This window comes from Neovison vison, chromosome 3, assembly GCF_020171115.1.
Source record: "Neovison vison isolate M4711 chromosome 3, ASM_NN_V1, whole genome shotgun sequence".
In the NCBI taxonomy this organism is placed as follows: Eukaryota; Metazoa; Chordata; class Mammalia; order Carnivora; family Mustelidae; genus Neogale; species Neogale vison.
In genome coordinates this window covers 145,126,846-145,154,623 of record NC_058093.1, presented here as the reverse complement: position 1 = coordinate 145,154,623, position 27,778 = coordinate 145,126,846, and the positions used below count along the sequence as shown (strand labels likewise).

General features: G+C 37.5%; 1 protein-coding gene across 1 annotated transcript in view; it reads left to right on the top strand.

Annotated features, from left to right (window-relative positions):
* Positions 1 to 27,778, top strand: part of DCC (DCC netrin 1 receptor) — a 1,152,813-nt gene that overhangs the window by 807,367 nt on the left and 317,668 nt on the right. The window contains exon 9 of the mRNA XM_044242950.1: positions 16,876 to 17,030. Within this exon, the coding sequence (XP_044098885.1) occupies positions 16,876 to 17,030 (155 nt within the window). The remainder of the gene's footprint in view (positions 1 to 16,875; positions 17,031 to 27,778) is intronic.

Here is a 27,778-nt window from a genome sequence, read left to right as displayed (position 1 = left end):
TCCATTATTCTTGATTTTATCAACACTTTCTCTTTGAAATGTGTCATGATTTTAATACTTTGAAGTTTGATTTGTAAGCCTAACATAGAAATTCCAATTTCTTCTATAAGAATAAATGGTGAGGGCCCCTAAGTGGCACAGTCAGTTAGACATCTGAGCCTTGGTTTCAGCTCAGGTTGTGATCTCAGGATTGTGAGATCGAGCCCCACATCACACTCTATGCTCAGCTCAGAGTCTGCTTAAGATTTTCCCTCTCCCTCTGCCCCTGCCCCAGCCTGTCTCTCAAATAAATAAAAATTAAAAAAAGAACATAATTTAATAAAAGAAGAAACTGTGTAATACCTATTTTGCTTCTTTAAATGTATTAACTTATTTTGTATTCCATGGTTGATTATTCTAATATCTATAGTCTTTGAGAGTCTAGTTCAATGATTTGTTTCTGCTGAATTTTACTCATAATGGCTTGTTTGTTTTCATGTATGGGTGATTCTTGATTGTTAACTCTAATCCTAATTTCTCTGAGGGAGATTTTTGTGACCAAGTATTACAGAACAATCTTGAAAGGATGCGCTTTACCAAAATGAGACCATGTTAAACCAGAATTTTGTTAAGATTTATTTGGTCCATACCAGTCTCATGTTGATATTTTATTGAACATGAGAAAGACCACTAAGTATGTTAACATTTGCTTTTTTTTTTTTTTCTACCATTTTTAACGTATCAGCTCACACAGGTAAATACAGACTTGTGGAAAGGAATTCTCAGATTTTTTTGTTGGTGTTCTATTTCCAATTAAGCTAAGGCTGGGATCATAAGTTCACCTGTTCTCTCAGGAACCTGATTTCATTTTCTAGTTCACCCACTGAGGTTTGCTCTTTTAGGATCCTGGCTGATGCGAGGTTCTCTAATCAGACCGTACACCCTTCTTTATCTGCAAGCTTCATTCCCTATTCTCTTCTCCTACCGATTCTAAAACTCCTCGCTCCAGACTTCTATTGAGAGGCACATACCCTCAGGCAAATATCTGCTTCACAGTCTGCTTTCTCACTATGATAATTCTCTTATTTTGCTGCCAATATATTACAGATAAAAACCGCTTTTTTAAATAAAAAAGATTTTGAATAATTTGCCCAGCAAATTACTAATACCTAGTAGCCATATCATTTGAAATGACATTTGGAAATATTTATTTTAATGCCTATAAGATTGGTATCATTATTATATATAATTAATTATTGACAGTTGAGCAAGTATATTTGAATATGTTCAGTGTTTAGGAAATCTTATTTAAGATTAAAGCATAGGGGTACCTGAGTGGCTCAGTCGGTTAAGTGCCTGACTTTGACTCAGGTCATGATCCCTGGGTCCTGGGATCCAGCCCTACATCAGGTGCCCTGCTCAGCAGTGAGTTTGCTTCTCCCATTCCCTCACCCCACTACTCTGCCTGTTTGTGCCCTCTCTCTGTGTCAAATAAATAAATAAAACCTTTTCTTTTTAAAGATTAAAGCATAAAGCCACTCTGTGAACATTCCACTTAGAAGGAATCATTCACCGAGACTAATATTACACTGTATGTTAACTAACTGAAATTTAAATAAAAACTTTAAAAAAAATAAGGAATCAGAAAAGCAAGGCACGCGGCTTTCTTAATAGACCTTTCCATTCTATTCCTTGGGCTTTTATTTAACTTTCTATCCTCCTCATCAACATTTAGGTTTTCTGTATGCCAAATTTAAGGCAGTCAAAGAGATCAGCATGTAAAAGCCCAGTTTTCTTCAGAGAAACACTATGTTGCCAAATTCTCAAATTCTGTAGAGAACAACACCTATTTACAAATGTACTCTGCAAACCTTCTCTGTGTCTCACACAAGGTTGGAATGTCATCATTATGCTCCTCAAGAGGTGAGGATTTGGGTAGGGCAACTAGGATCTACATGAACATTGGTCTGCTGATTTGGCTGAATCCTGAGATCCACATCTTTTCTTCCATATTAAATTGCCTCTTATCTAGAACCAGTCTAAAATGGACTCCCCTTGGTAGGCAGGGGTTTCTGGGATGTGGCAGCTTCTTCTTTCATCCTTTGAATGCAGACTGCATTCACTTTCTGTAAAGTTTACCAGCCAAGGGAAATGTGATCTGCTTGATGGATCTATGTAGATGGATCTATGTTGTATTTTGGGGGTTGGTGACAACATGGGAGAAGTAGAAAGGGAGAGTGAAAAAGAAAGTGACAGAAGTAGGAGGAAAGACAGAAATGGCAAGTGGCCCAGTGAGACCCACTTGTTCACAGGGCTGAGTTCACACATCCTGGCTTTCACCATCCATTCTTCTGTAGAAGAACAAAGTAGACTGCTGTCCCAGGTATTCCGGTGCCAATTGAGTTACCAGTAGAAAGCGTGTGGGGAGAAGCCAGGATTCAAGTGTGAGGCTTAATATAGTGTCTCCAATGTGTGAGTGCTCTAAACTCATAGTGATCCTTAGGAACCCCTCAGGATTCAAAAAGTGCAATAAAGCTCGGGCTGACCAGAGTGGTCTTTAGTGCAGTACGATAAGCAGAAGGAATAGTACAACTTCGTTCATGCTGTGTCTCAAAATGCTTCCCTCTCTAGTCCACAGCAATAAAGTATGTCATATTTAAGTTTCTTTTTTCTTTCATAATTTGACCTGACTTTAAAATGAAAGAAATAAACATGGTACACATCTAGCCTATGTTCCCTAAGATCACTCATTACCACAAAGAAGCGAGCATTCATTTTAGTCTCCTCTGCAGCTCTTTAACTCTGTGACCTTATCATGAGCCTGGTAGTCTTTGGATCTCAGTGTATGCAGCTAAGAAAACTGGAGGTAGTAATTCTTGCCCAACTGTCTTCATGCAGCCGTATGAACTTCCTGGAGCCACCTTAAATTTACCCTGCCCCAAACCATCCTATCTCCTCCTTAAATATATTTTCCTCTCTTTTCTTGGTGTATGTTAGTACCTTCTATCCTGTTGACCAAACAAAAAACCCAAGTCATATTTTACTCCCCCCAGCCTCTCAACTCTGCCATTAGTCATTGTGTCCTGTCAAGTCTACCTTGGCCACAGCTCAGCTATGCCCCCTTTATTCTGTCATCTCCATCATCACCGATCGGATCTCTGACAAAGCTTCTTGCTTTCTAATCCATCTCCTCATTGTCTCTAGTTATTGTCCTGAAGTACAGTTAGGATCACTCCCTCTGTTGTAAAAAAAAGTGTGAATGTTCTCAAATTTAGGTATGATAAAATTTCTGTATAAAAACATGCCCATAATAACTGAAAAAGTCTTTTGAATGGAAGTCTATATCCAATCTATACATAGGTAGAGTGTGATTCCTATGACCTATCATGGTTAAACCTTAGCCTAAACAGCTGGACTTGAAAAGGGTACTACTGTTTTATCAGATGTGTGACTTGGAGCATTTAGATATGGGAAAGACGGAAATAAGATCTCTCTGGTGTGACGGATAGAGGGAAGATGAATTATGCCTCTCTGAATTGCTATGAGAACTAATTGGAGGAATTGAAGCAAAGCATCCAGGGAAGTCACAGCATAGGGCAGAATGGAAGGGCTCAAAATAGTGTGCACTCGAAGACAATATGGGAAAGAAGCTCAAAATAAGGCTCAAATGTGGTAATCATCATCATCTGACGTACCTACCCAATGTGTCTTTCAGCATATAATTTGTCTCCTCAAATTTCTATAAAAAATGCTCATACTCTTAACAAATAAGGCCAAACTTTGACTTATGCACTGGATCTCATCCTTTTTTAAGCAAAAGAATAAAACTTCAGTGATTCCTTTTCTCCCCTCATTATCAATGTTTTTCAGTCTTGTGGATCATGTCCGTCAACATACAGGCATGCAGTTATATTTTCCATCTCAACGAATTTTCCCTCAATCCCATTTCTCCCTCCTCTAGCACTCTATTCTGTGTTCCCTTGCATAACAAATCTCCTTGAGTTGTCTAACTTTGCCCCAATATCTTACCTAATATTTTAATCATGATTCTGTCCCTAATTTCAAGCAACTGTTTTTATCTAGGTTTACCAGGGGCTTCCATGTTGCTAAACTCAATAGTCAATTCTCCATCTTCACATTACTTGGGCAGTAAGCAAATTTTGTCATATTTGATCACTTCCTTTTTTGTGACACTTATCATTCCCTTGGGTTCTATTACACAGACTTTCCTGGTTCTACTCTAATCTCTCTGGCCACTCATTTTTAGCTTCTACTTTTTACTTCAAATCCCCCTGGCCTGTGAATATTAGATTGCCCCAGGGCTCAGACTTTGAAGATCTCTTTTTATCCAGTTTGTGACTTTATATTTTGTCAGTATGCTGATGTCTTCCAAATTTCTAGCTCTGGTCTTGACGTTTTACCTGCATATATCCATATATATATATATATATATATCTATATATATATATATATATATATATCATATATCCAGATTCTGTCTTGGTTTCTTAACTTTTGATTTCTTATGAGCATCTACAACTTATCAGCAAAACCAAATACTTGTTTTCCTTCACCCTGCCTCTGAATACTTTATTATCACAGAGATTGCTCTGTCTCAATGAAATCTACATATTTCTTATCACTCAGGCCAAAATCCTTGGAGTAATTGTTAATTCTTTTCTTTTTCTTATATCCTATAACCAAAAACATCATCAAGTCTTAGCAGCATTATCAAAATATATCCTAAATCCTGGAAACAATATAATACTTGGTATTTGTTATAAAATAATACTAAAGATTTTCAGTTTTGAGCTGAGTGATGGGAATAAAGTGGTACATCCTCTCATTCTGTCTAGTTGTGTGTGGCTTACAATTTTCCATGGTAAAAAAATAAAGCCAAGTAAGTAAATAAAAATAAAACATATACTGAATCTTACCACTTTTTGCCCCTTTATATTACCATCAAGTCTCATCCGAACTATTGCAATAACCTTTCAAGGCTGTTCTCTCCACAGCAACAAGAATAAATCCTTTAAAACATACCTTAGATCCTCTTATCCTCCTGCTACAAAACCCTCCAGTGACTTCTATCTCATACAGAGACTAAGCAGATATCCTTCCGGACCTGGTCCCTTGTCACCTTCCTAGTCTCATCACTTATTCTTACCATTTACCCATTTTCTCACTTCTCTCCAGTCTCACTGGCTTCCTTGTGTTTCCAAAATATACCAAGAACTCTCCTCCTTCAAGTTTTTGCACTTGCTGATCAACCTGTTAGAATGTTCTCCCCCTTGGTATCTACGTGGATCATTCTGTAACTTACACTGAATCTTTGATGAGTGGCACCTTCTTCTGGATGCCTTAACCTGACCTCTACCATTCCCTATGCACTTTTTCATTCATATTTTTTCCATGGCTTTATCACCTTGTACTTACTGTTTCCTGAATCCCCTTTCTTGGTGCCAGAATATAAGTTTCATGTGGGCAGGGCTGTTCTTTTTTTTATTTTTTTTTAAATTTTTTTTTTTAAGATTTTATTTATTTATTTGACAGAGAGAAATCACAAGTAGGCAGAGAGGCAGGCAGAGAGAGAGAGAGGGAAGCAGGCTCCCTGCTGAGCAGAGAGCCCGATGCGGGACTCGATCCCAGGACCCTGAGATCATGACCTGAGCCGAAGGCAGCGGCTTAACGCACTGAGCCACCCAGGCGCCCGGCAGGGCTGTTCTTATCTTCTTTCTTCCCTGAGCTATTCTTAGCACCTAGAGCAATATGGAATCCATAATAAACACTCACAAACTATTTGTTGAATTAAAGCCCCAACTGAAATGTCAACTACTATGTGAATCTCTCCATAGTCCTCCAACTCAGAAGTCTTTTTTCCTTTATTCCCCCCTTATGCTTTGATTACAATTATATTATTCCTATCTTCTGGCCAATTTTGTGTGTGTTTGAGTACATGCATGTTTCCATTCCTGATGATGGAAACTAGATCTTATTTATAATTCCATACCCAAGTGTCTAGTATCATGACTTCTGTAGATGTTTACTGATTGGAACTAGTAGGAATCAAGTGGCAGAGAGACAGATGTGGTATTCCTAATAGGTAGTTCCTTAACCAATAAAACAAATTGTGTTACTGAGGAGGATGAATAAGCTGACTGGGGTTCAATAAAAACTTTTTTAATTGAGAAAAAATAAAAGTTGATTTTTGAGATTTGATTCCAATATCCCTGTTCATTTTCTGGCTCTCAACTAGAGCAAATATACGCCATATGTCTCTGAGCGGCTAGCTGTGATGCTCATTTGCTCATATAGCTTTATGTAGCTCCTTAACACAATAGCTTTTTAAAAGGTAGTGGATTTAACATTTGCCTCAGACTAGTAATGACTTTGTCAGGCAAATGACTCTAGCTCAGATTATCATTAATCTGTCTGACTGGTTAATGGTGTCAATAATGCAAGTGCCATAGTTAACATCTTTTTTTTTTTCTATTTTATTTTGTTCAGCCCCTTGGGTGCTCTCATTTCATAAGTCAGGGAGTGGGATAAATTCCAGAACATGAAAGCCAGACTTCCCAGATATCCAGCTATTCCTTCCTTGTACCTAAAAATCATTGAATAGAAAGTGATCTTTGGAATCATACTATAACTTTCTGCTACTTAAACATTTAGAAACTGATACTCAGGGGAGGAGTAAGTCTCACGCCAAAAGCCACAGAGTAAGCATTCATGATGAGAGAAAGTATTTATTGAATATTTACTGTGCCAGATGTCAGGCTAAGCATCTCTTACATAAATTGTCTTACTTCATCCTCACAATAAAACATTATCCACATGAGGCTTAAAGAAGACATTTTCTTCTCTGATATACAGCTAGTAAGTGGTAGAACCAGGATATGATGCAGGTGTTCTCAGTCACTAGACCGACTTGCTCCTCACAGATTAACCTGGAAGAGAAGTAGGGTTTTTTTTTTTTTTTTTTGTATTTTCAGAATTATGACATGAATTCTTCCATAGACTTCTTTCCAGTAATTTTCTGACTTAATTGCTAAGTTGGTATGCGTCATTTCTTTAGCAATTATAGACACAGTAGCAAACTTTTTGGACATGTATAGAACACTATACTTCCCATTTCATAATCTAAAGTCACTTATGGAGTGTGACACAGGGTAGCCAGAAGCTTAAGGTAATGTTGCTGTGGAATTGAACTGCATGGGTTTCAATCCTGGCTCAGAATTTTACTAGCTGTGTGGTTGTTGTGTGAGATAGATCCCTCATATGGGATAATAATCATAATTGACATGTAAGCCTAGGATGACTTCAGAAATCATTAGTGCCTAAAACATTTGTTTATTGCCTGGTGTTCCAAAAGCACTCCGTTCTTGTCAGCCAGTGCTATGTGCGGATGACTGTGTGTATTAGAAATGGAGAGCAATGAAATACAGGTGTATATGTAGAGAGGACTTTATCACTTTATAAATGTTAGCCCATTTGATCCTCAGATAAGGCAGGTATGATAATTTCCATTTTACGGATCAGCATGCCTCACTCCGTTCAGAGAATCTGAAACAAAACAAAACAACACCAAAAAAAATACCACTGCTAAGAAGCTACCCAACTAGTAAATATTGGAAGAAAGATTTAAATGCAAGGTTTCTAGTCCAGTGATCTTTCACGGTACCATACAAAGTAAAAGATATCCCCTAAAAGACATACATATAAAGTACTGTGGGAGTTCAGATGAGAGAATTAAAACACTTTATGAGCATCATTCAATTTAATCCTCACAATAACCCTGTGAGGTAGGCAGATAAGGGACTGGTACCTTCACTTTGCAAATGAAGCAGGGAAGGTTCCAAGATAGCCCCTGACTTGCTCAAGGTCACATGCCTATTCTGTGGCAGGACAAAAGTGGGACTGGGCCTTCCAACTTGCAGCCCGGTATGCGTTACATTGCTTTGTGCTGCCTCAGAAAACCTCTGCTCCCTGCTCAGGATTAGAGGGCCGCCTTTGCGTGATTGACATGGAGGCTTCATCTTAGAATTCATCGTGCATTACATTTCCAACACGGTGTTTACATCTTCCTTCCCCGCTCTTTAGTGCTGTGGCTGTGCAGCTGATGAAGCTCGTTATGAAGGGAGGGTGTTGTGAAGGCAAGAGAACAAGACTCAGAATCCAAAGCTCCACATTGTGGTCCTGGCTTACAGCCTGGCAAAGTTAGCCTCCCTTTCACTCTGCTTCTCTGTAAAAATGTAAAGCCCTGTCCTTTCTACCTCGAAATGTCCTTAGATCATTGAGTAAGAGAATAGTGATTTAATTCTTCCAATGGGTTTAATGTATACGGAAAAATAAAACATGCCCTCTATAAATGCCATATACAAATGAATGACCCATTATTCACTTGTGAGTTGACTGTGTGTCCGGCTCTGTGTTGAGAATAATAGAGAAGCCAACAGCCTCTTTGGAGGCAGTTTAATAATGTCGGGAGGATCATTCCACTGAGGAATATATAACTACACACTGAATTAAGAGCTCTAAAGGAAAGGAATGTGCTTCTGTGAGAGAAGACATGTGTGCATAATGTCCTGGCCATAATCAGGTCTGTATTTTGAAAAGAGGACTGGAACTGCAGTGTGGAAGTTAGACCCCTGTGGTCATCCCAGTGGATGCAGGCAACTATCTAGTCTATTGCAGAAGTCCGGGTGAGAGAGGATGGTGGGTCAGTGGAGACGGAGCAGAAGAAATAATATTATTCTAGAGATATTTAAGAAGCAAAATTGATAGCAGCTGACAGATTGGCAGTTGCGGTGAGACAACGGATGTTTGCAAGGATAGTTCCTAGTTTTCGGGCTTATTTAAATGGAAGGATGGGAGGGTAAGCCACTGACATTAGGATGCTGCAAAAGACCCAGGCTTGAGAATAAAGATCATAAATTCAGCTTCAGACAATTTTTTTTTTTTTACATACATTCAAGTGGGAATGTAAGTAGGGCCTTTGGAATAAGGAACCTGGCTAGAGCTCAGAGAAGTTTGGGCCAGAAATATGTAAATATGTCAGTATTTTGTCAGCATATGGATGGTAACTGCAGGTTTCAAAGGAGAAAATGGGTCAGCTCCCCAACCTCCTCCCCCCAATCTCCCCCTCCCCCCAAAAAAAGCAAGAAAAGGACCCAGAACTGAGTCATATTTATTAGGGACAGAGGCTAAAACTAAATAAAATTAACAATTTGAAACAAAAAGCTTTTTTTTCCATGAAAGATAGGTTTTTTTAATGTTTTATTGCAGTAGCTACTTGTTATATAACTAGTCCATTGAATGTTTACTAGATGCTAAAAATTTTAATTGAAAATTAAATTGAAAATTGAAAATTAAAATTTGGGGGACACCTGGGTGGCTCAGTTGGTTAAGCAGCTGCCTTCAGCTCAGGTCGTGATCCCAGCGTCCTGGGGTTGAGTCCCACATTGGGCTCCTTGCACGGCAGGGAGCCTGCTTCTCCCTCTGCCTCTGCCTGCCATTCTGTCTGCCTGTGCTCACTCTCTCTCCCTCTCTCTCTGATAAATAAATAAAATCTTTAAAAAAAAAATAAAATTAAAATTTTTTAAAAGTCTGTGCCTCAGACTATGCTTTTTAACAATTCAAGAAAAAAAGGAATTTTTAGTCAAAATACCTTTGACCAACTAAATGATCTCCATTTTCCATTATGCTTTAGCTGTTGGCAAGTCACCTGTGAACCCAGTTGTCCTTCAAGATAGCTCTTGATTTCAAACTCTATGACTCTAGGGTAATAAAGAACGTAGTACTGGGTAGCTATTGCTGCTGTCATTTTGAGCCTTATTTTAGTAGACACCATATTTCAGTTTTGAAAGCTTCTCATCATTGCACCATTTTTGTTGTCACTAAAAAAATAAGAGTGAAAGCAGAGTAAATAAAACAGGGATGCTAAAAATCTTTCCTTTAAAATTAACATAGTTCCTTCTCTATAAAGCACCATTACTGTAACTCACCCCCCTTTAAGCAACTAATTAGGTGTTTGATACCTCAAGACAACATTAGTTGCTCACCTCACAGCTGTAACTAAATGTTAATTCCCTGGTGCACTTGGGCAAGACAATATGTGTTTACTTAATTTGTATACTAGAGACATGTTGTTACAAATGATCCACTAAGAAACAGTATCATGCTTAATCTTTAAAAGTCTACTTACTTCTGAAATGTAAATACAGAAGTGTTGAATTCAATTACACACACATCCGCACACAATTTTCTATTCCCAACAAAGACTATTAGATTAGAAAGGCTTCTTTGAGTAGATCCCACTCTGTTTTCAAATGATGAAAACAAAACATCTTCAAGAAGATGAAGTGGCATGCCAAAGGCCACCCAGCTAAGGTGGGATAGAAAAATGGAATCACATCCAGCCCTCTAAACATTTTGGAGATTACACTATGTGGAAATGTTATGCAGTTATTCTATTAACATTTTTGTATTTATTTACATATTCATTTAAAAATCTTTGAGCACCAGCAACATAGTCATATTTATATTCAGTGGGTACATATGCTGAGTGAAAATGTGAATGGAATATGGCTTTTCTTCTAAATTCACAACTGAGTGAAAGACAGGCATCCCTAGTAATACAATGTGATGTGTGCTACAAAAGATCTATAAACCAAAAGAGCAAAAGCATGAAAGAGAGTATTTAATGCTGCTGGAATCAGAGGACATGATAGTAGGAAAGCTTCAGTCAAGAGATTTTATTTGGATTGGGCTTGAGAAATGAACAAGCTTTTGCCAAACTGAGAAGAAACTATAAGTTAGGAAACGGTTATTCCAGGATAATTGAAACAAAACAAAATAAAACCAAACTAATGAAAGGCAGAATGGCAACAGACCAAGAAGTAGAGATGGATATGGCATTGTAGGGCAGGGTTAGTTGTTGTAGAGAAGTGTGAAAATGTTTGGGCCTCATCTTGATGGTCTTCAGACCTTGTCACAAGGAGTTGAGATGTATTAACCATAGAATGGCAGCCAGCACAAAGTCTGGGGCATGGAGTTTACAGACTACAGATGTTAGAAGAGTATGCCCATCAGTAATCAATAGAAGAAAGAACTGGGAAGATCAATGACCAAAAAAACCCAAAAAAACAAACCACCACCACCACCACCAATAACAACAACAAAAAAAAAAAAAAACAGGAAAAGCTATTATTCTAATACAATACATTGTAAGTACAAACCAGAGCAGGGCTGGATGTCAGGCACAGAAGAATACAGCCTAAGCAGAGTTAGGTCTTAATGCAACTTGTACAAGGTGCCTACTATGATACCATCTTGGACTTTGTGCCTCAGAATGTATCAGCACCTAAGACTTTACCATCTGATCTCAGAAAAGCAGCAGCATCCTCTTTATTAAGTCACAGAGTGTGGAGTTGCTTTTATTTATTTTTAAAATATTTTATTTATTTATTTTAGAGAGGGAGAGAACGAGAACAGTGGGAGGAGTAAAGGGGGAGGGAAAGGGACCAGCAGACTCCATGCTGAGCACTGACCTCAACAAGGGGCTCAGTCTCAGACCCTGAGATCCTGACTTGAGCTGAAATCCAGAGTCAGACACTTAACTGAATGATCCACCTACGCACCCCAAGACTATGTTTATAAAACATAGATAGTATTGTCTAAGAAACCTCTACCAGGTGATCTAAAGCACCTAAAGTTTTACTCCAGTAAACTCAAGTTTACAAGGAAGAAATTTCTCCTATTTGGAAACTCTTCTTGGTCTCCATGTAAGGGTCAAAGAAGGCCAGTGGCCCACAGTTGTTTTCAACCAGCAGGAGGAAACAGACTTTCTTTCTTTCTTTCTTTCTTTCTTTCTTTCTTTCTTTCTTTCTTTCTTTCTTTCTTTCTTTTTCTTTGTGGATTTTCAGTTGATGGAGTTATAGTGAATGGATTCTAGAAAGCACAGGTGACTTGTTCCCTTTAGTTCAGTCAACTAATTTTGAACTTGCCCAAGCCCCACACTACCCACTCAGAGTCAGAGGAAGGGAAGGGAAGTCATGAAGCCTTGCCTGACAATATATCTGATGCCACAGACCATGCCTCTGAGCTCTGTGAATTTGAAGACAATTATGTCTTCAGAGTCAGAGGAGAGAACTTCATCAAGAGACAGCTGATCTGGGCCCCTGCTGCTTTTCCAAGGGCAGTTGGTACAATAACAGGCAGAGCACCCCACACAGTCATTGGGCAAACACCTGACAGCTACTGGTCTCTGTTCTTTAGACCCTAGTGTGTTTACCTGCCCATTTACAGAGGAGCATGGACCAGTGTGCACAGAGAGAAAATCCTAATTACCAGCTGGTCCAAGTGGGGGCTCTGGAGAGAATAACCACTTCAGGTGGCTGCCATTGGCTTATTGGGAGACGAGAGAAACACAGAGTAATACATTGCTCTTCCAAACTCAGGTGTGACTTACTTGTTGGGAAAAGATTTGTGATGCTTTATTTTTGAACTCTTAAAGCATGAAAGGAATGATCAAAAGTCTGTGAATCTCTGGGGCTTGAACTGTACAAATCTGTGAAGAACAACAGGCAGGAAATGTCAGTATCCCAGAATGCATTAGTATGCCTCTAGCAGTTTGAAGACCACCCCAACCCTCTTGTAGGACCTGAGGAAGTACCAGAGCAGCCTGGCAACAAAGCCCAGGCACTAGCAGTAAGGATACCACATTTCACAGGGCTGTTCAGCTACCCTGTGGAACACAGAGAACACCAATTTCTTCTCAGTTTGCTGTCAGTGAAGCCTCCGCCTTTTAAAGATGTTACTGTTTCCATTATTGGTACTTATTCAATACTTCTAGTTATGCCCACTTTTAAAATTTAACTTCTCTTGGAAAACAAAATTAATCTTACAAAAAATATTTTTAAAAAGTGTTTTGTTTTAGGAGAGTAATGGAGCAGACCCATAGAGCTCAATGAAATCTATTGATATATTTTTTTTTATTTTATGATTACACCTCTTAATTTCTCTCCTTAATTATAATAATAAAAATTACAACAATAACTATCATGTATATGAAACTCTATGTTGATTCCCAGGCAACCTGCCTCTTGCCTTATATGGTTTACATACAGTATCTCATTTAATTTTGGTTATTTTTTTTCTAATATTTTATTTATTTACTTGACAGACAGAGATCACAAGTAGGCAGAGAGAGAGGAGGAAGTAAGCTCCCTGCCCAGAGGAGAGCCTGATGCAGGACTCTATCGCAGGACCCTGGGATCATGACCTGAGCTGAAGGCAGAGGCTTAGCCCAGTGAGCCACCCAGGTGCCCCTCTCATTTAGTTTCTGAAAAACTCTGTGAGTTAAACATTTTCATGGACCCAATCAGCACCTGAGGAACCAGGCCCAGATAAATTAATAAGAAAGTCCAAATAACAATTCCAGACTTAAGAATGCTGAATACACCCACAGCTTCCAAAGCATTTTGATGCAAACTCACTTTGATAAAATGAGCAGATTTTTTAAAAGAGGCACATAAATTTGAAATGTTTATATTAAATCATTGTTTTAAGCCACTAACTGCCTACACTGAAGAAAATAGTGGTCAATCCCAGGCAGTACTAGCATGTGATGAGAGCAGAGGTATAGAGTGGTGTTGATGGTATTTAGGAAAAATACACTGTATTTGCTTAAATTGTATTTTTTTTTCCAAATTGCTACTGTTGAAGTATTTTCTAAAAATGTTTTGTTCAGGGTGCCTGGGTGGCTCAGTTGGTTGAGCAACTGCCTTCAGCTCAGGTCATGATCATGGCGTCCGGGGATCCGGTCCCACATCGGGCTTCCTGCTCACAGGGGGTCTACTTCTTCCTCTGAACTTCCCCTTTTCATGTTCGCTCTCTCTCTATATATAATAAATAAATAAGAAATCTTTAAAAAGATGCTTTGTTCACACTTAATGTAATATGGAGGAAGCATCAATTGTTCATATAATGAATATACTTTTTTCTGGACTATTATTAATTTAGAATACTTTTTGGAGGCTGATAGAGATTATGGGTACCTAAAACTCCCTCCCTCATAATAAAATCCAGCATCTGCTTTTATATGTGAGTGATATTTTCATTATATGATCTTGGACATTCTTACATGGGCTTACCGAAATTTTCTTGATTATTTTCTCTTTTCCTTTGAAGAACACTTGCTGAAGAGATTATGTCAGCATGTCCCAGAACACAGCTCATTTACCTCAGTTCTTTAGTAGTATATGAATAAGTCAACTATGAAAGCTGTCTTTCCTCATAGATACCCAAGAAGTTTGGTGTCTGACCTTCAATAATGACTGTGTTGTCATGGATGGCTATAGAAGATATCAGGGTGGGGGACAGATTGATCTTACAGTGGTTTCTGAATGCCTAGCATCCCTTCTACTCCTTTGGAAACTCAGGTCTTCTACCCAAGTGCCCATGACCCAAATAGCCTCACAGTTCTTTCCCTACAATTGTTGAGTGATATCAATACTGGGTTTAGAAACTGAAGCCCCAGATTCTGTTTTTAACTCTGCTATCCACTAACTATGAGTCCTTTGGGGGGAAAAAAAATGCTATTTTCCAAATTATACTTCTACATCTATAAAATGATGATAAAATCACCCTATCTATATAAAAGGTCTGCAAGTTGCAATGTATCTGAAAGTTCTTCTGCTAAAGAAAAATAACTAAGGTGCAAAAATCCATATATCCACAAGGTGTACAATCTGGATTATGAGTTTTCATTTTTGTTTTGTTTTGTTTTGTTTTCCCAAAGCAACTTGTTGGCCTAAATAATCTTAGGTGGATAGAATAGAACAGTGTGGTATGTGGTATATGGGAGCATTATCTGATGTCTTACCCCTACCTACTTTCAGGTACTGTTAAATCCCACCCAGACTCTGTCCTATCCTCAGCCCCCACCATAAGTCACAGTTCAGCCTTGTAGCAACTTAAAAAGAGCACTCCTAAGGACTATCTAAACCTTAGGCTGTATTAAGATTCATACAGGGTATTTGTTTGTTTGTTTGGGTTTTATTGTGGTAAATATATATAACACACAATATTTACAGTTTTAACCATTTTTAAGTACGGAGTTCTGTGGTATCAAGTGCATTCAAAGACCTAACACCATTCTCTGTCTCCAGAACTTTTTCATTTTCTACAATTAAAACTCTGTACCCACTAAGTAACTTCTTCCTCTCTACCCCTACACTCTGGTAACCACTCAGGGTATATATTTTAATTATTATTAGTACTGGATAAAACAGCACTAACTGCATAACAAACAAAGCCTAATATTTATAATGGCTCAAAACTGTTTGATTCTTTTTTTTTATCAGTTAAATTGTTTTATTAACATATAATGTATTATTTGCTTCAGGGGTACAGGTCTGTGAATCATTAGTCTTATACAATTCACAGCACTCACCATAGCACATACCCTCCCCAATGTCCATAACCCAGCCACCCTATGCCTCCCCCAACACCGCTCAGCAACCCTCAATTTGCTTTATGAGATTAAGAGTCTCTTATGGTTTCTCCTTGACTCCTCTGTCATCAATATATAACTCCTAACATAACCATGCTTGCCTACCTCAAGCTCCTAGGTGAAGGAGGAGAACACAGAAGTAAACACGTTACTAGGCCAGGCCCAGAATCAGAACATGAGGGGTTCACTCAAACTCACTGGGTAGACTGAGCCCCATGGCTTCATCTAGACCTCACAGGGGCTGGGAAATCCCATCAAGCATGTTAAGAAGAAAAATGGGTTTGATGATGAATCAACCAGTCTCTGTCGTATCTGTCAAATTCACATTGCATACATGCCCAAGATTCACCATCAATGCCCTTAAAAGTTTGTTTTTATTTTTCTTTTTGGAAACCTGTTTGCCCTGAGACAAAACTAGGTTTCATTTTAAGTATCTCCCCAGACAAAATAAAACCTAATTGCAAAGTTAAAATGTACATCCAGTCCCACTAAGATGCAGGAGATACCATCTAGAAATAGAAACCTTAACAAACAATTGAGTAGCTCAGGAGTTCCTTCTTCACCTGCCAAGTCAATTCTATGAAACCAAGGAGGATACAAGTGTCTATAATCATGTGTATCTTTAAAGAACACTTTAGTAGCTATTGTTTCTTCTATGTTAGCATCTATATCGGGAGAGCTTGCCCGCTCCTAATATGCACTACCGGTTGCACCAGGATCAGCACATTAATTTGTTTGTGTGGAACAACTGAGGAAGGTTTGGGTTGGGAAATGGATTGGACACATGTAGATGTGACTTGAAGAACAAGGCAAGTTGACATGTGTTGCAGTTTCTCCTCACGTAGAAAGGAATCTACCCTCCTTCACTAATTGCACTTAACCACAGGAGCTCAAGCTCCATGCACATCAGCACTTAGCATCTGTCTTTTCCTTTCCTACAATGAGAGAAAATGCATAAATGCATTTGTTGGCAATACTGACAAAGACCGATTTGTGGAATAATTGAGACCTTGATTTCTAGCATTAGCCGGATGTTTACAAAATGCATCTTCCTGTCTCCATTCCAGATGTTTCTTCTTATTTTAATAGCTCTTTGTCATGAGTTTTGCATTCTGAATTGTAAAGAGTTGAGGGAAAAGACTCATTTGCAAGTTTCATGGCGATGGCATAAACTTGAGCTCCCCCCAAACCCTGTAGTATTTATGTGTGGGTCCTTCCAGTTTGCTTTAAACAATAAACCTCAGAGGCCTTGATTTACAGCAAAGTCAGCATGAAATGGTCAGCAAACCTTGGTCCATCTCACTGCTTTGGCACATTAGATAAAGGTTTAGCTAAAAGCATTGATGTTAGAATAATCTTTCCCTGAAACTTTTACTTCCCAGGGAACGAGCATTGAATACATCCCAGCCTGGGTCCCTTCAGCTTACCGTGGGAAACCTGAAGCCAGAAGCCATGTACACCTTCCGAGTTGTGGCCTACAATGAGTGGGGACCAGGAGAGAGTTCTCAACCCATCAAAGTGGCTACACAGCCTGAGTGTGAGTATAAACATAGAAGGACACATTTAGAAAGTACTTCTTTTTGCTGGTAATCTCCTTGAATCCTCTCCTAGAAATTATGGTTAAAGTGGAAGGAATAGTTCTAGAAGAAACTTATTTAACCTGAGGATTTTTTTTTATTAATTAATTAATTTATTTATTTTCAGCATAACAGTATTCATTATTTTTGCACCACACCCAGTGCTCCATGCAATCCGTGCCCTCTCTAATGCCCACCACCTGGTTCGCCCAACCTCCCACCCCTTGCCACTTCTAACTTGAAGATTTTTAAAGGTAAGATAATATTTTAACAAAATGGCCTCCCCACTTAGGCCGTCATGGAAAATTAACAACTAGGAAGGCCTAATCCATCCATACAGTTTCCAAGTTCACTTCCTAAGTGACTGACTGACTCTGGTGGGTAGGCCTTTATCATCAGCATCAGGTTTCAGCTGCCTTCGACTGACTTTTTAGGTTTCCCAAGTTTGTTTATGAAGAACACCAAAGGTGAGAGATCAACCACATGGGACTTCCAAATACAGGGACCCGTTAAAGAACTTAAACGTACTCTCGATGCCCGTAAGGAGATTCCAACTGCCAAACTCAACTCAAGAAAGGAAAAGGGATAATCTCTATTAGCCAATCTCACTATCTTCCAACTTAAATCACTCTTTTAAGCTATATCATCCCAAAGTAAAGCAATTCAATATCCCTTGACCATGTGATAATTCAGCAATTTCTACTTTTATAAAAGAATAGCTCCAAGGCTATATATTTGAAGGATATCTATTTTATAAAATTTTGGTTTTTTTTTTCCCCTACAAACTTCTAATGTTATTTGAAAAGATGGATTATGGATGAGCAGTTTTTCAGCATTATTTTGTTAAAAATTTATTATAATCTGAAGTGTAAATGAAGTGACTACCTATAACAAACTACATTATTTGAAGACCTAGCTGTATCTACTCCTTTTTCTTTTTATGAATGATGCTATTCTGCTCAGATTCCTGCTCATTTTATTTAAAACAATGTTTCATTTCAGAATCATCTCATATGCTTTTGGAAGAAGGTGAAATACTAATTAGAAATATTTTAGTTGGTAAATATGAGGAAATAATCTTTGCATTATGTCAGTTCTTGAGTATTTTAATTTTTTAAAGATCTTATTTATTTATTTGATAAAGAGTGAGTGTATGTGTGCATGGGTGGGGGAGGGAGCAGAGGGAGAAGGAGAAGCAGACTCCCCCCTGAGCATATGCCCGGCTTGATCCCAGGACCCTGAGATCATGTCCTGAGCTAAAGCGAGACACTTAACCAGTGGAGCCACCTGCTGCCCCTACTTCTTGGATGTTTTAAATCATCATGTAGGGAGAGCAGTTACCCTCTGATAGGTAGTCTGGGTACTGGTATCATGTTCTGTATTTGGCAAAATCTACTTTTTTTTCCCCCTCTTAGCCAAGGTTGCAAAGAAAAGATGATAAAGAATTATAATGAAATATTTATTGGGGTGGCGGAGATACCTAAACTGTACAAATCTTAGAAATACTTGCCTCACAAAAATAAAACCTTAGCATTTTTAAAGGCATAGTAATGTACAGGTTTCAGATAATAATAGGAAACACAGGCTCCTGTGCAGGATCCAGAAGCTACAACAGGGTATTAAACCTCATTCCTTGCAGGACTTTGCACAACATCACTGGTTGTTATGCTCATGAATGAGGTTGGTTCTACTTCTAAGTTTCTGTTCTTGAGAATGTTTTTAAATGTTTGCATTTAAACCACTAAATAATGCCAATTTCCACTTCATAATATCTATGTTTTACTCGACAGTTTCTTCATTGACTTACTCTTAATAGATCATATATAGAGAGAATCAATAACTTTTTATGAATATTTGGTATTTGTAATCAACAAAGTTGAATAAAAACAAACACTCAAAATACATATTTCTAAAAAAATGGTATATGCCATGTTGTATGTAGACTGATAATTTAAAAACATCAAAAATTCTCTAAAGGGGATGGACTGGAGGGGATTATGCTAAGTGAAATAAGTCAGTCAGAGAAAGACAATTATCATACGGTTTCACTCATATGTGGAATATGAGTAATAATGCAGAGGCCAATAGGGTAAGGGAGGGAGAATTGAATGGGAAGAAATCAGCGAGGGAAACAACCCATGAGAGACTCTGGACTTGGAAACAAGCTGAGGGTTGTGGAAAGGGAGGTGAGTGGGGGGATGGGGTAACTGGGTGATGGACATTAAGGAAGGCACGAGATGAGATGAGCCTTGCATGTTATGCATAACTTATGAATTATTGAACATTATATCAAAACTAGTGATGTGCAATATGTTGGCTAACTGAACTTAAATACAAAAAAGAAAAAGTTCTCTAATGGAAAACTTCATTCAGTTTGCTAGTGCTAGAACTTAAACTTTAAAAGTATGTTCATTTTCAAAATATCCAATTTCTATGAATTATCTGAATTCTTTACTTCCTAATCTTAACGTTTTCCATAGAATTGTTTTAGTGTACATTTTAAGGCTGACTAGACATGATTACATTACATTCTGTAAAAACCCTAAGTAGTCAGCCTTGTTTTCTAAAACCGAGCAGCATTATTTTTTTCTTCTATCAATTTCATTGTTTCTGTCTCCAGCTTAAATAATCAATTCCCAGAGGATTTTTCTTTTTTAAAATCACTTTCTTTTATGCCAACTTTTCCAAGCCACAGGAAAGAAAGGATACCAACTAATAATAATGCCTCATTTCATGAAACTACTACTCGTCATATAACATTCTCTGCCATATTTAGTATCATTAATAAAAAGAAAATCAGACAGTAATTATTGGCATCACACATGTGGCCTTAACTTGTTTAAAAAAATGCCATAATTCAGTTTATAAGTTAGTTTAATAAACATCTTCTATGTTCCTAGTACTGTTCCCTGACATCTGAGGCACTTTAGGAAAGCATATGTGTGTAATGAAATAACAGCACTTAGGGATCTCAGAAGCTTCTTGAGGAAGCACATATTCTAAATGTGTAACAATAATAAAGCAAGTAGATAAGGGAACTTGTAATAAGTTGTTAAGTGAAATATCACCATCTCAATCATGGATTTACATGTGGCCCCCATTACCTGTGATAGCTGAGGCATAATGTCTAGTTATTTTTGTATGTCCAAATCACATTGTGTTTGCCTCACATTGTGTCTGAAATATGTGTATTTCAAAGACAGCTGCCTCAGACCTTTGTATGTCTTCCATTCAGAAGGTAGTCTGAGAGTTTGTGCAGAGGACCTCACTGGGTGCTTGTCTCTGAAAGCATTTATTTGCTTAGAAGTTAGCATAAATGATGATAAAACTAAACGATTGAGTGAATAAAGCACATTGCTTTTTAGTACTACTGTCTCATATAAGTTATATTTTCCCCAGAAAATGAAACGTAGAATCTTTCTGCTTTAGTAACATGAAAGAGCTTTAAATTTTTTTCATTAACAGCGGTGGTAATGGCCTTAGGATTCTAACTGTACTTTGGCCTTTAGTAACAGCACTGTTTTATTAAATCACTTCTGGTCTTACCACCGTGTGGAGTAAGAATTCTTTCCTTTGCCAAACACTGTTTACTTGGATGGTGACCTAAATCTGTTTTGTTGAGAATTACCTTGGAAAATTCACCTCCTACTCGGTGGATAGGTACATAGAAACAAATCAGCTAGATAAACAGTACATTCAGAATATCCTTTAGATGTGCAAAACAGTTAGCCAACTCCTTCAATTCATTTAGATTAAGAATACTGTGTAGCTCACCTGCTGTCTTTACTACAGACATTAGGATAAATAAATTATGTTATCATGACTAATAGGTACTGCATGTGTACTTTATCTTCTGTTGTTAACACAAAATGCCATTTTGGCAATTTAAAAATATGTCTAGGATAAGGAACACTTCATCTTCTTCAAGTCTGTTCAGTAGTATACCAGTTGCTGAGGAAGATGGAACATCCTAGAGATGCTGTGCTTCATTTCTCTCCTCTCCCCTCTTCCCTTCCCCTTCCCTTCCCTTTCTCCCTTCTCTCCCCTTCCCTCCCTATCCCTTTCCCCTCCCCCCTTCTTTCTTTTGAGATGAAGTTCAAAGGCTGATTTTATTATTTGGGTGGAATTTCAGAATTTAGAGGGCAAGGTTCGGGGGAGGGGACATTTCTATCTTTATTTCTTTCCCTGACAAAATGATCTTATCTTTTGAAAATGTGTCTCATCTGGATGTGTGTTCGGTTGCTCCTTTTATCACTGTTTTTCCAAATATGATGGAGTAATTGTACACTAAAATTACATAGCTTTTATACAAATTGAATTTCAAGTTTTCCATAATATTTGAAAATATCAACTCTATTATGAAAACCATATTCTCAAGGAATAAACACTAATGGAAAATATGTCTGAAATATAAATCAGCCAGCAACTGTTTCTAAAAGTGCATACATTTTGTAGTAATCATTTAAAGAGATCAACAGCCCAAGATCCAGTTTATGAAATAATCACGCAGAATAGAAAAGCTTGATTTATGGGAAGGTTTATGTCCCCCGATTATATCTTCCTTTTGCTCAGCCCTTGCTTCTTTCCCCTGCCTTTATGGTGTATAATTTCTCCACTGTATTATCTGTCCGATTTAAGCCCCTGCCTGCTTAAGACTTGTCTAATCTTTTCATACCACATGTGGAGAGTTTTTGAATTATTATTTGGGGTCTTTTAAGATGCTGTTAAGTCAGTTTAATCATGAAGGATGTTAAAATGGACCACATACAGGCTAGAGGTTTCAGTTAGAGAATGGGAAGCCTATTTGCTAGACCACAACCCAATTATCCACAAAGCCCTTTTATATTTGAGTTATAAGTAATATTCTTAGTCTGTTATATTTACACTGAAAAGATGAGTGAAAGCTCCCCCCCCCCAAGTTGAGTTACTTTGGAATATAGCATCTAGAGGAATAGGCATATTTGCTTTTTCCCTCCTTCTTTGAAGATATATGTATGTATATATATATATACACACACACACACACACACACAGTATTTGTAATCAACAAAGTTGAATAAAAACAAATTACATCAAAATACATATTTCTAAAAAAATGGTATATGCCATGTTACATGTAGACTGACAACTAAAAAACTCATCAAAAATTCTCTAAAGGGAATGGACTGGAGGGGATTATGCTAAGTGAAATAAATCAATCAAAAAAAGACTATATATATATATATATATATTCTCATTCATTCATTCATTCATTCAATCATTTCTTCATTTGTTCATTCTTATAGGGCTCTATGTGTATGGTATTGTGAAGGCAACTGATAGGTCTCTGAGCATTGTCTGGCCAAACATTACTACCTGCATCCTAGGTCAAGTTTCATAATCTTTGAGACTTTAGTTTCTCCGACTATAAACTGGAGATATGATTTATTCCTCCTCCTTCCGGGTTGTGAAGAAGAAATGTGGTAACAGATAGGAGACTTCTGAGTCTTACCTGGCATCTAGTAGGCAGTCGACAGAGAGAAACTCCCTTCCCCTAACAGGATCAAATGGAACCATAATCCTTATTTCCTGGCACTTGCAAATGAAGTGGGACACTCAGTAGGTAATAAGGCTAATATAATACCTTGTTAATAGTTTGGAACTGGCTTAATTACTATACAATCAGCCATTTATATATTTTATTACTTTTCCCCTAATTATCCTCTGCCTGTAATTTACCAGGCTATGATAGATAAGTTTGTCCTCCAATTTTACCCAATATACATCTTTTCATCCCTAACTAAATGTTGAGGTCTTAAGATCAGAAAATACTCTTATTATCCCATAAAATGTATCACAACATTGCCATTTTATGAATAGCTGGTGGCTTCAAATTTGCTGGGAGAATCTGATCTATATATAATGTATGGCCGAGATAGTAAATATCAGTTATATTTATTTCATACTGTTTCTATAGATTGAGTAAATCATAGTTCTGTCTAGCTCATTTATTTTTATCATGTGAGCTAGTTTTGATTACTAAGTGCACTATGTGGTGATTTGAATGACTATTTGGGATGACTGTGGAAGGAAAGTTGACCATGATCCAATGAAAAATGATCCAGTTGCACGGTCATGTGCATGATCCTAGGTTACTCATAGAAAGAAATAATGGTAAGTGCTGACATTCCATCGTTTCTTGGTAGCACGCAGATGCTAATGCAGTTTAAAAGGTCCCTCATTGCAAAACAGGCTTTTAGGTGTACAAATACAAGATGAGAGACAGTTAAAGCCTTATGGTTTGGCATCCTCAGCAACAGAAGACTTAAGTAATCCATTTGGATTTAATGGTCAATTAGGTGAGGTATTATGTCTTTTATAATGAAATATAGCAGTGGAAGAATTAGAGGGAAGCTTGGGAGGATGGGTTGTTTAATCACACTAGAAGAATTCAAGGCAAATGCAAGTCACTCTGTAGTTCATTCATGCATGTATTCATTCAATCAAAAATGATTCTTTTGTGCTAAGTTCTAGACCTTCACTGTCCAGTACAGTAACTATTAGTCACATGTGTTTATTTAAGGTTAGGTGCACTGAAGTAAAACAAAATTCAAAATCCTGGCACATTAGCTGTATTTCAACTGTTAAACACTTAAAATTTAAATAAAGTTGAAAACTAAAATTTTAATTCCTAGGCCATATTAGCCACACTTCAATGGTCAATATATGCTATTCACTACCATGTGGGATGGCACAGAGAACATTTCTGTTATTGTAAACAGTTCTATTGGACACCATTAATCTAGACACTAATCTAGTACATGAGGCTACAAAAGCAAGTCAGACATTATTATAGCTTTTAAGGACTAGTAGTCTAGTGGCAAATACTTTAAACAGAGCATTAAAAACATTAACGATTAATTCTCTTTGAATGTTGAGAAATTAAATATAAAAGATTTATTTTTAAAAGCCCACAGAATCTAGAACTGAACATATTCTCTGGTTAGTTACTTAAAGTTCTCTAAATATTTTCTCAGGTTAAAGACATGTAAGTATCTTTCAAAACACATTTAAAGATGAAAGACAAAGATTACCTATTGCTTAAGTGGGGCATTTTAAGTTCCATTCACCCAAAAGAGTCTGTTGGCTCACTATTTTCTTTTACTCTGAGCACAAAGCATAATTCAAGACTCTTCCACTGGTACAACCAAATATCTAGAGAAGCTATCTGCTTGGTAGAAATTATATAAATTATAATATCTGTGTTAGGTAGATATTACCTATCTATATAATTTCTATAGATATTATCTATGTTATATGTGTATAGATAGATAGTAATACTATAATGTAGAGAGATATTAGAGGGTATGAAAGAGGACATGGAAATATAATAATTAAATATAATAATAATGAGAAGTTTTTGAGAAGAGTAGGTATCCAGTTTGGAATAAATAGGGTTCCCCTAAGATAGATTGATTTTGGGTTTAATTGCCTAGTCTGGTTGTGCACCCTAGCAAAAATGAAAGTAGGTTGCTTGCTAAACTGTATTAGAGCAAACTGGAGTTGGAGCATCTTTAGGGATATTGTCATCATGCTGGGGCAGCCAAATAAAACTCTACTCCAAATATGAAACAGCTGAGCTGAGTGTTTTTATGGGATTCCTTCAGTTACACCTGATTCTATGAAGAGCTGGTGAATGTGGCTAGTGAAAAACAAGGACAGAAGGAGAGTATGCTCTACTCATCTGTACAAATACACACCTGTATTTGTACCTTTTCTCATCTTGAGAGGCTCTTTAAATCTATTCTGTCTATAAAAGCATTTTTTGAGCACCTACTATGTGCCCAGGCCTCTGTAAGGCATTGAGGATAGGAAGTAAAATAAGATGGGTAGACTAATACCCAAAATTTTAGGGATGAAATTTTTGATGAAAATGTATCTGTAAGATAGATTGTTCTAAATCATACTGTGGGATCAAATTATTTCTTCTTTTCTTAAATCTGAAGTTACAATTACAAGGTATTAGTGTACAAGTACTATTGAATTTAATGCCTATATATGTTATATTATTAGAACACAAAAGCCATGATATTATATGTTACAATCTCTAAGAGATAATGCTATTTAATACACATATGTTATACACACTTATATATGTTGTATTTTAGAGTGCAATATTAATGTATTTTAGAAAGAATTACATCAAGAAACTGATATGAGGGTGCCTGGGTGGCTCAGTGGGTTAAGCCGCTGCCTTCGGCTCAGGTCATGATCTCAGGGTCCTGGGATCGAGGCCCGCATCGGGCTCTCTGCTCAGCAGGGAGCCTGCTTCCTCCTCTCTCTCTGCCTGCCTCTCTGCCTGCTTGTGATCTCGCTCTGTCAAATAAATAAATAAAATCTTTAAAAAAAAAAAAAGAAACTGATATGATACTCAACCCAAATTAAATTACCTCACTATTACAGATTCTTTTTGCTGTGGCTTATATTCTGCTTGCTGTAGTATACAATAAATCTTATGTGCTACACAAAAGGGCATAATGTGACTATTGTTCTCTAACTCCAATGTTCCTGCATTACTGTATTGTTTTAATAAAGATATTATTTCTACTTTGTAGACTGAAGGAAAAGAAATCCGTAACTGGTCACTATTCTATGAAAACTCTTTTCTGTCTCTGCCCAATTTTCCTACCTTGGGATGTCCCAAATCATATCTACTATAAGAGTTGAGTTGAGCCAGAATTTCTGGTTACAGGATATTTGATAGGTACAGGGGATTGCCATGGGTCGAAATTGAAAGATTGCAAGGTGATGATACACAATTACTGTGTTAGATTGTAGCTGTTAAAATCAGAGTCAAAACATTGCCCCTCCACGTTCAGGAGGAAATAATCATGGAGTTTTTATCAAACCAGTGGAACTCTGAGCCCAAGGTTAATGCAAGTAACTTGTTAGTTACCACCTTATTTAAATCTATAATTGGTGTTCCAGGTCTTCCACATGGAAAGAGAGTGAAAGGTGGTTAAGAACAATAATTCAGAAGTCAGACTGGTTTTGAATTCTGGCTTTTTCACTTATGAGCTAACAGGGTCTGTTAAACTACCATTTTCTCAGAGACATCTTGCAGCAATGTTGTAAAGCTTGAAAGAAAATCTGCAGAATGGATCACAATACATCCTCAAAAGGTTATTCAGAAGACTAAGTGAGATGATTACTATAAAATATTTAGCCTGATCTCTGGTACTTTGCCAGTCCTCATTAATGATAGCTCTTATAATCATGTATTCCTCCATTGCTGGATTCTAACTATTCTTCTTGCAATCATGTTCCTTAACACTGAACATAGTCTGTTCATTTCTATCTCTGTGTTTTTCATGTGTGTTTGAAATGATCTCCTTTTTTCTTTAGGGTATTTCACAAGTCTTTTCTTTTTTTTTTTTTAGACTTAAGATTTCTAAGAGCACAGAGCCTGTTGACCTAAGTTACCATATGGATCAGTCTCAGCCTGCATAACCTTATTTTTCACTCCAAATTTGTTGGAATTCTATCATGCCATTCGCTCCTTCATTCATTCGTTTGTTCATTCATTAAACATTCAGATATTCATTGTGTGCCCCCATGAGCTACCCTGTATTTCCTAGTACTGGGAATTCAGCAGTAAAAAAGAAAGACAAAATACTTACCTTGATGAGGTATTTATATTAGTTATATTAGTGATTATTTATACTAGTGATCAGGAGATATAATAAACAAACAAAAACCAAATATGCAAAAGAATAAAAAAGCTTAAGGGGGTAGAGAATGAGCAGGATGATGATTCTAGAAAGGAAAGTCAGGAAAAAATTCTAGAGAAACAGCATTTTAAGGGGACATCTGAATGATTTGGAGGGGTGCCAGCAAAGATTTTGGGTGGAGACATTTCAGATAGAGATAATAGCAAGTACTCTGGCCCTGGAGAGGAAGCACGAGAAGACCACCAACCATGCTGCAGGAGGGCAAGGGAAAGAGAGAATGGGAGATGGTTTGACAGATGGCAGGGCTCAGCCAGGAAAAGCCTTGAAAGCCACAGCAAGGAGGGCTGATTTAATCCTCAGTGCAGAGGCATCTGTGCAGGGGAGAGTAGCGTAATCTACTATTCCTTTTCAAGTGGGAATGAGAGCAGAAGAGGAGGCTAATGTAGTAGTTCAGTCAAGAGATGCTGGTAGCTCAAGTTTCGGTTTTAGATCCGGGACACCTTGGGAAAGTAGGGACAAGTCTTGCTCGAGGGTATAGGATGGGAGAAAAGGCAGGAGTCAGTTTTCCTCTTAGGTTTTTGCCCTCAGAAGCTCAATGAATCAAAGGGCCATTTGTTGGGATCAAAAGCTGAGGAAGGAGCTGGCTTGGAGGGCATTTAGGACAAATCAAGAATTATTTTTTGACATATTAGGTTTGAATATTAAATGTGTGCAGGCTTTATTTTCTAGTTAGACTGTATTTGAGGAAGGTGCCGAGTATTTAGAATATAAAAATAAGAGAAAATGTCACATAATGCTAGGCCAATAGCCAAATGCATGTGGTATGCAGCTTCTAATAGTGGTAAAGCTGAACAATTGTTGGAAAAACACGGAAGAATTCCCCATGCTATAAACTGTAAAACATCTGTGCCCAAATGTCCCTAATGAAAGCACTGCAGGGATGTGTGCACCGCCATACACAGCGGACATTCACAAATTTGTCCATCACAGAGAAGCTT